This window comes from Eptatretus burgeri, chromosome 2 (assembly GCF_056783735.1).
Source record: "Eptatretus burgeri isolate ZD-2024b chromosome 2, Ebu_testis_v1, whole genome shotgun sequence".
Classification (NCBI taxonomy): Eukaryota; Metazoa; Chordata; class Myxini; order Myxiniformes; family Myxinidae; genus Eptatretus; species Eptatretus burgeri.
Genome location: NC_140962.1, coordinates 110914935 through 110924934, shown reverse-complemented (window position 1 = coordinate 110924934; position 10000 = coordinate 110914935). Strand labels below are relative to the sequence as shown.

The following is a 10000-nucleotide window of genomic DNA, read 5'->3' as shown; positions in this document are numbered from 1 at the left end:
GACAAATTTTAAGCATGCTCAAAAATTTTAGACGTATGCCAGCGTATGACGCACACATTCCGCATACGCTGGCCATAAGTTGTAGGCACGTTATGCGATCGTTGACACACGTCGACACATGTTACTTGTAAGTTACTCATAAGTCGAAACACGTCGAGGTAATGTTTAGCGTACCCAAAAGTTATTTCTAACCTATGAGTAACGTGCTTTGAACCTATGAGTAACGTGCTTCAAACCTATGTGTAACGTATCTCCAACGCATATTGACGTATGTAGATGTATTTGACGTCTTCCGGACGACCACAGAACTTACTGAACATGTTACTAACTTACAGCTACCGTATAATGGCGTATTGGCAGCGTTTTGGGGAATTGGTATATAAAAATGGGCTTCACACAGGAGGAACCCATCAGTGTTCCAGACTCCATAGTTTTTTTTCTTTCTTCGGCATGACGGTGATGTTGACACTTCGATTTCTAGTGCGGTTATGATTTAAATCGTTGAGCGGCAGCCTTTTAATTATATTATATTATAACCGCACTAGAAATCGAAGTGTCAACATCACCGTCATGCCGAAGAAAAAAAAAAAACATGGAGTCTGGAACACTGACACTAAACATTACCTCGACGTGTTTCGACTTTTGAGTAACTTACAAGTAACGTGTGTCGACGTGTGTCGACGTGTGTCAACGATCGCGTAACGTACCTACAACTTATGGCCAGCATATGCGGAATGTGTGAGTCATACGCTGACATACGTCGAAAAATATTGAGCATGTTAAAATTTGTCGACGAGCTCGGCATACTACGACATATGCCAGCGTGCTTCAGCGTGCTCTTAACGTATACAAAACTTACCCATTCGACGTGTGCCAGTGTTTTTGACAAATTTTTCATACGTCGGCATACGCTGGCTAAATCGTCAAGGTGTGACAGTGGCTTAACACTTTACATTAGTTATTCATGCCTGTGGTATGTGTCCTTTTTGACGTCCTGAAAACAGTAAGTTTCCTGTTTGGAATGATTTTCAATTTTCAGAGAGAGTAAAAGTATTATCTCACTCCTCTCTGCGCATGTGTGATCAGGATGAATTTATAAGCAAAGTACAGTACTGTAAAATGGGGGGTTTGTTTTCCAATTCATGTTCTGATTCGTGTTCAAAATATAGGATTCAATTTAAATCGGTTGTTCCTTGATCATAAACTGATGTTTGTAGACAGACTGAAAGACGGACATGAACCAATTGCTTAACCCCGCTTTTCGCTTTCTGTGTGTGTGTGATGACTAAATGCAGCCAAGAGTAACTTGGTCATAAAGTCGAAATATGTATTCAGTACAAATTGGGAATGGCATAAATTTAGTAGTCTCAACCTGGAGTATATTGTTTAAAAATCTTATGCCTGAAACAATCATATTATTTTCAACGAGCATGGGTGCCTGGTGTTGCCGGGCAATGCTGGGTACATCCTTCTGCCCCTTCCGCTTCCTCCTCCCATCCCTTCCCCTTCCTCATCCCACCCCTCCCCTTGCCTCCTCCTACCCCACCCCCTTCCTCCATACTCCCACACCCCCTCCCCCTGCCTCTGGACTCCCAATCCCACATCCCCTGCCTCCCCTGAATGATAGAGGTTGGCTTTGAGGCTTCCCACTCTCTGGGGACGTGTGCATTGCAAAATGCAAGTTATCTCCACAGCTGATTTGTAATACTCTCTGCCACCACCACCAAGTGGTACTACATGATGCATATTTACATCGAGAATTTTCTTCGACCTTCCCTCCCCAACCCGCACGACTGCAGATGAAACCAATTAGCCCATGTTCTGATAGCTATATGTATCTGTAACTCAATGCACCATGATGGACATCTGCGACTCACAGCTTAAGCTCAGTAGAGCCTTTTAAACATAGGTGGGGTCTACTCAGAAAAACGTCATATTTTCTGACATAAGAACAAACACATTGTGTACTTGCAAGGATTTATTGACATCAACAACATGAAAAACACAATTCTATTTCCATGGGATGTACCACTGGAGAGAATTACATGAATTGAATCGCACCAAATGATATTGATTATTGTTTATAATGTGTCACTATCACTGTCACTGTCCGAACAATCAGATCCCTCTTCCTGCTCAGCATGGACCTCCTCGTCTTTCATCTTCTCACAGGCCTGAGTACAGTGCAGTCCATTCACCATACACTGGCAGGTGGGCAACTCGCATGACTTCTTGCATTTGCAAGACAGGAACTCCAAGACTGTGTCTGGTGCTGGTGCAGCTGTCATCCAGTTGATAACAAGTTCTCCATCATCAACCAAGGACCAGCCTTTGTTCTCCAGCAGACTTGGGACTTCTGGGTCTGCCTGCAATGCTCTGTGCCAGATGGCAGCCTGATAGTTGGCCCTCGTTGCATGTAGATGCAGACAATTTTGGCAGGGGGGCAACTGTCCAGATTCTACGTTTCCATCTTTTACACGGAACAGTTCATATCGCATCTCATTCACATCATAGATTTCTGACTGGCTCACGTAGAGACGACATGTGAATTCTTCCAAGACCTTAAGAATGTCATCAGCGAGCTGCCATTCTTTTCCCAGTTTTGCGAATACATCTCTGAAGTGATCATGTGGCATCAACAGTCAGTGAATTAACACCCCATGGTAGCAATAATATGTGTTTAGCAGGGACGACTTTTCCTCCACTGACAGCATAGATACAATCCTGACCTACCGATTGGACAACTCGTTCCACCTTCTGCGTTCCATCTTGTTCTGTTCCATGAAGTAGCAGTTTCAGAAACATCTTTAAAGATTCTGGCAATTCAGTATAGCCAGATTTCAGTTCAGCAGGGTGTGGAGGCCAAGGCTTTTCTTTCATGTTTTTAATTTGTCCTCTCAAGTGGTTCACAGAAAGTTTGACAATGTTCTCAATATCATCTGAGTACTTTGCATCCTGTAGTTGTTCTTCGGCCTTCATCATTTTGACCACTACCTGCTCCAAGGAAAGGCCATCTGAATATCCAAGAAGTTTTCCTTTATCATCAGAGACGAAATGAAGTGACTTCTTGAATTCACATTCTAGCTTCTGGTGAATATGTTTCTTCGTAGAGGGTTTCACATAATTGATGCCAAGTTTGTGCAGGAAATTCAACAACTTTTCAGTCAGTTCCATCATTCTGACAACTTCAGGTTGAACAAATAATGTCTTGCGCACATGCTTGAACAGAAGAAGGTAGGCCTCCCGCTCTGCTGCCAGATAAGCGTCATCATCTTCAGTGACTTTTGATGTTTTTTTCCATTGCTCCATGGGTGTATTTGCGGTAACATGATTTATGGTAATGAGCCTCGGCAGCAACCAACTCTCTGGATGTGATGGCAAGTATTCTCTGATCCAATTTGGCCTGAGCAACACTTCTCACTGTTTCATCTGACCTGAGTTCTCTGGACTGTAGGAGTGTTTCCCTGGTGTTCGAACCAGCCACATATTTGCTTTCCTTCTCACAGAAGATACATACAGGGTCTAAGACACGAGAAGTCGTTGAAGGAGCACGAGAAGATTTTCTCCTTTTGGTGGAACATTCCGGCTCAGAGGCAGGTTCTTGGAACTTCTGAAGCATTTTCTTGTGTGTAAAATCAGATCTACAGTCTCTGTGGTAGAACGACTTTTCGCCGTATTCATCTTCTTTAAGTTCCAGGATGGGCCCAAAATTCCGTAAGTTAGCTGCATGGAGTAATACACCAACAGATTCATCGTCTCTGGGTTTGGTCAGTTCAGATTCTGAAGTCTGCTTGGAACAAATAATGCAAGCCCTTTCTTTCAATGATTGCATTTTCTGTTTTTTCTTTGGTGAGTCCATCATATATCATTGTAGAGTGTTACCTCCATACAGTCACAGAGTCACCTGAAAAGATATAAAAACTGGTTAAGTACACTATTGTCATATAAATGTATCCACTGTATTATCATTTTATTTTCTGGATCCTTGAATAATTTCCAATTTTGCTGCAGCTGAAATACATATTAACTATGACTTAAGTAAGGTTATCAAGTTTAAAATAACTTAGGAATAAAATGGTCTTACTTGATATTGAAGATCGGTGAAATGAAGACAAGCTGTCGACTGCAAAACAAACTTGACTATGGATGCTAGTATCATAAACTCGAGGTTATTTCACCTTAATAACTTAATCAAATATGAAGAAATTCTCAATAAATGTTATCATGTCCATTAGCAGTAAATATTTATGCTATTGATCAATATTGCGCAATTATCGATGTCGCAGAGATTAGGATGCAAAGAGAAATTACAATCACATTTTTATGTTATTGCAATATATTTGTTATATTCCTAAAGTATAATCACTTTCAGACACACACACAACACAACTTCATTATGAAAATTTCTTTTTATTTGTCCTGTCCAGCCATTTAAGCATTAAATCATGGATGACAAAATTGTATATTTTGTGTATTTTGCGCAAAAACATTAATTATGCTATAAAAAACTTAAGCTGTGAGTTTGAAATGTCCATCATGCATTTTTATGAAGTATATGGGTACACCATCAATAAAAAATAAGTTTCGTTTGGTGCCCCCAGATGGTACCGATATCTTGTCTGGCTCACGGACTATTAGGTCAGGGGTCAAAGTTCAATTGGTGCAAAAATCGATAATATGCGAGAGCTGGAGGTGCCTTCGCGCCAAATGCTACTCCTCGGGTTATGGTCATAAAAATTCACATTAATCGTCTGGAATACATTGTGCACAAACGATCGAGCCGGATTTTCGATTTAGATGTTTGTTCACCCACAACACTCCCTCAAACTTTGGGGATTTCCGATTTCAAACCGCATTTTTGGTACTTTTCATTCAAATGGATACCGAGTAGTTATCAGTAGATGGAACTGGATGAGATTTGATATGCATCATCTTAAGGTGATTCCCTATCCGCTATATGACATCCATTTTGCTCTATATCTTATAGTTTCCATGCTCGGCGACCCATCGCCGCCTACCGGCTTGTCTGTCTGTCTTTGACCACTGTTTCTCGACAACCACTGGTCCGATCTAATTGAAACTTGCCAGGTATATTGCTGGGGACCCGAGTATGTGCCTTTTCAAGGTTTGATATTAATCGGACAAGTGGTTCCCAAGTTTTGGCCATTTATTTACCAAACCAATAACAGGACACGGTGCTATAACGTCACGATTGACGTCACAATTTTTTATTTTTTTTTCATGTACGTATGGCCACGCACTTACGGGCACGCACGTACGGGCCCGCACTAGTATACATAAATATCTATGTATACATAAAGATATAAATATATATAGCCTGGTGTTGGCGTAGTGGTTCAGGTAGCGGCTTGGGATCCAAAAGGTCCTGAGTTCAAACCCCGTTGGCCACTTGAATTAATACACACCAGGAGGTTGACTCAGCCTGTCATCCTTCCGAGGTCGGCGAAGTGAGTACCAGTGTACTGGGCCCGGTTTATGCCCCGGTTAGAATAGGTGTACCATATCTCTGTGTCGTAAGAGGTGACTAGGGTTGCGTCAGGAAGAGCATCCGGCATAAAACCTGTGCCAAATCATTATGCGGATCATAACGGATGATCCGCTATGGCGACCCCTAACGGGAGCAGCCGAAAGAAGAAGAAAATATATATATATATATATATATATATATATAAATATATATATATATATATATATATATATATATAAATATATATATATATATATATATATATATATATATATATATATATATATATATATACTTACTGAACAAAAATATAAACGCACCAACCTAAATATCTAAGTCAAGATTGCCATTATGGGAAAATGGTCAAACCGATGATATGTTTGAGCAATGGTTCCTTTGTTTTGCTCAAGACAGATGTTCCCATTGAAATTGACCACTCTGAGTGTGTGGACTCACACGTTGAGTAATCCTTCCCATGAGCACCATGGGGCTTGACAGAGTGATGGTCAGTGAGCGTGACCAGGACACAAACACTCCCTATAGCTTGCCCTATAAAAGGCCTCCCCAAAATGTGGACTGGTGCCAAATGTCAACATGCCACAGATGTCACAAATCTTGAGGGAGCGCGCCATTGGCATGCTGAATGCTGGGACGTCAGTACGGGCCGTTGCAGCACACTTCAATGTCCACCACTCCACCATTAGCCACCTGAGAACGCGCCTCAGAGAGACTGGAAGCACCGTGAACCGCCCACATGCCCGGCGACCACGTGTGACCACCGCCGGTCAGGATCGTCACATGAGGCTGCAACATCTCCGGGATCGACTCCGACCGGCCACGAGGACTGCCGATGAGACTGTCGGGCTGCATAACAGGCGCATTTCAGCCCAGACGGTGCATAACCGCTTGAGGGAGGCCAACCGCCGACCACACCGGGGACTCGACCTCACTGCAGTCCGGCGTCAGACCCGACTGAACTGGGCCAATGTTCACTTGCGCTGGACCCTCGCACGATGGAGGAGAGTGCTGTTCACCGATGAGTCGCGGTTCCAGCTGTATGGGGCTGATGGCAGACTCCGCGTCCGGCGTCGGGCTGGGGAGCGCTACACTGACGCCAATGTCCTTCGTCGGGTGTCACACGGTGGTGGCAGTGTTATGGTGTGGGCAGGCATATGCCATGGAGAGCGCACTCGGCTTCATTTCATTGAAGGCAACTTGAACGGGCAGCGGTGCAGGGACGAGATACTCAGACCCATCGTCGTGCCGTTTGTGCGCCTTCACCATGTGACGTTTCAGCACAACAATGCTCGCCCCCATGTTGCCAGGATCTGCATGGACTTCCTCGGTGAGGAGGAAATTGATGTCCTCGACTGGCCTCCATATTCTCCCGACATGTCGCCCATCGAGCACCTTTGGGACGTTCTTGATCGACGCGTACGACAACGTTACGCAGTCCCAGAGAACGTCCGCCAGCTCCGTGTGGCTCTCCAGGAGGAATGGGAAAACATCCCTCAGGCCACCATCGATAATCTGGTGATGTCCATGCGCCGGAGATGCACCGCTCTGCGCGACGCCAACGGTGGACACACCCGCTACTGACTGTGTGAACTCTGACAGTGACACCTCGGTTGTGTCGGTTGTTGTAGCGCAAAGACTGTCGCCAGAATTCTCAAGGAACTCTTTGAAATTTAATGCTCAATTGTCATGGATTCTATAACCAAATTGTTGTGAAGATTTAGTATTAATGAGTTTGAGGTAAAATAGTAACAATCGCTTGGTGCGTTTATATTTTTGCGCTTGGTGCGTTTATATTTTTGTTCAGTATATATATATATATATATATATATATATATATATATATATATATATATATATATATATATATATATATATATATATATATATATATATATATATATATATATATATATATATTGTTACGGTTGTGGAAATTCACAGAACACCATTCAGGTTCCCCGAAGATCAGTTATGTCGATAAGTGTGTGTCCAGATTAGATTTCCCCACCAATGTCTGAAGGGATTTATTCGTGTGCCGGGCTGTGCATCTTTGAGTTAGCCGTTATTCTTTTGCTATCTTTATTTTAAAACGAACAACATCTCCTCACCATCATCTGCACAAACAACGCCATCTTTTCACCAACAACAACCATTTCAACCAACGAACAACAAGTCCTCACCATCATCTCCACAAACGCCGCCATCTTTTCCCCAGCAACGGCATCCACGAACAAACAACATCTCCGCCGACAAACACGATGACTTCCTCGTTGGAGCAAAAGCCGGTGATTCCTACCATATCCGCGGTTGACTGCAAGATCGGATCAGAATGACAAAAGGGGCGGAGCCAGCAGGGGGTGAAGGGTCGGAGGTGAAAGACCAAATACCACCTCCGAACCCGATAAAAGGCTGGGCTGAAACGCCGTGAAACCAGTTCAGTTCGTTCGGAGTGGAGTCCAGAGTTTGGAGTGGAGCTCGGTCGTTGGAGGCTGGTGGAGTTTGGAGCCTGGATTCCAGTCAAGCCTGCAGTGCAGTGCAGAATTGTGGGTCGATGGAGGCGGCAGCAAAGTCGCCAGCCGGAGAGAGAGGTCGCCAGCCGGAGAGGAGTCACCAGCCAGCGACATAATGGTCCCAAGTGATCGGGCCCGGGACGGTCTGAGCGACGCTGAAGAGTGAGCGGGCTCTTAAAAGAGCATCAACTCCAAAAGAGCAAGGCCCGTTCGCTCCTCTGTGGCGTTGTCGGCCAGGCCCGATCGACCAGGCCGCACGGCAAGGCCTGGACCAACCGAGCTGCCATTACACCAGCTGCCGTGTTGACAACGAGACATACGGAGGGTCGCCGACCCGAAAGACCCATCAAGTCGTCTCCAGGGTGAAAAGTTAACCTGCACGGCCTCGCAGAGCTCATTCGCTCTCCCAAGCTCCGAGAAACATTAAAGGCTTACGGGCCTAGTTCTCGCTTTTCTTTCTGGGGTTTTTCCATGGAAGTCTGTGGTGCCTCGTCCGATAAGTGGAGAATTGTTATAAGTGCATGTAAATGATAATAGACAACGGCTGTAGGACTTTTTGCTCGTGTCTTGTCCCTTACCCCCATTCATTGCATACGTGCCAGCATTGGAAATATATGTCCGCATTGTTTGAATATTCACCTGCTCGTTGCCTCCCTTCCTCCATTGAACTGCCATAATTGTGTTCGGAATATTAGCTAGTTTTTAACACCGATAAAGTAATCGGGTCCGACGGGGCTTGGCGATATAAAACCGCTCTGCAATCGGAACGGGCTGCTTAAAGCGGCTCATTTTCGTACAGGTCCCGTTGAGGTACAACCTCTCGGTAGTCTGACCGCGCGAATAATTAGGTAAATCGACAATTCGGCGATCAACCCTGTCGCGCGTGGACAGAAGAGTTGGCTGATTTATGGTGTGGTTAAAAACACCCGTGGCTGGATTTTGGCGTTGATCCGGAAGCTACGACTGGATTTCCACGTCCGGTGGGCGCGTGCGGCCGCAAATTAGCTAAAAGCGGTTGCCCGCACGCCGGAGTGGCGAGAATCCACAACAAAAAAAATATATATATTTTTCGTTGTGGAAATTCGCATTACACCATAAAGAGTCTTCAGGTGAGATATCTCGATAAGTCCATGTGTAGTTAGCCCACACCCGTTGTATGGAGGGAATTTATGTGATCCATTCGGGCTGCGATCCTTCAGTTATCCATTTTTTCTTTCTCTATTGTTATTTTCGACCATGAAGCTGCCAACAACGCAAACAGCCACTACCTTTACCTTCACAACTCCATCCCGCAAACATCGCTTCACGGCCATTCCTAAACGACACCATAACCATCAAACCACCACAGAAAACCCTCCACCACCTTCGCCTTTCTCCTTCACAACCAACAAACTCACCGAGCCGCGAGCGCGAATGACAGCCTTTCCGAGGGATAAATTCGGATCCAAAATGATTCACGCCCACTTCCCCTCCGTCCAATGGGCGAGCGCGAGGCGGCTTGGCCCTGCCTCCAAGCGCGTGTATGTGAAGTCCGTTTATGCAAATATCAAGGGAGGTTCACGCCCCTTTTTGCCCAACCAATGGCTGAACAGAGGGTGGCGTGGCCCCGCCTCCAATCACGTTTTGATCCGCATATTTGCATATCAGCTCTTCCTGAGTCCTATAAAGATGCGAGCGCAAGGCGACTCGAGAGAGAGAGGGTGAGTTGAGCTGGGAGGAGTTGCAGGGAAGACGGCGGATGGCAATGAGGTTGCGGTGTGGGGGTCGCTCAACTCGTCGCGGGATCCAGGCCAGCCAGCCATACCCCTCTCCCTGAGCATCAGCGATTTTTATTTTTATTTTTTTTTATTCCCCCCCCCCATTCGTGCTGAGATAGTGCTGAGGGCGCCCCCGTTCCTCCCCCACCCTAAACGTGGTGCCAACAAGACCGCTCGTGCGGAGCACGCCAGAGAGGACTCGCCGACCACGCCAGGGCATGGAGTTG

At 45.3% G+C, this 10000-nt stretch overlaps 1 protein-coding gene across 11 annotated transcripts in view; it reads left to right on the top strand.

Annotated features, from left to right (window-relative positions):
* The window catches only part of LOC147032826 (prolactin receptor-like), a 100524-nt gene that overhangs the window by 43080 nt on the left and 47444 nt on the right, over window positions 1–10000 (top strand). The window contains exon 1 of one of the 11 annotated variants that reach the window (XM_085870706.1): window positions 9977–10000. This exon is cut by the window's right edge and continues 55 nt beyond it. The exons of the other annotated variants lie outside the window; for them this stretch is intronic. Within the exon in view, the coding sequence (XP_085726832.1) occupies window positions 9992–10000 (9 nt within the window). The 5' untranslated portion in view covers window positions 9977–9991. Of the gene's footprint in view, window positions 1–9976 lie in introns of those variants that run through there. 11 annotated transcript variants of the gene reach the window in all.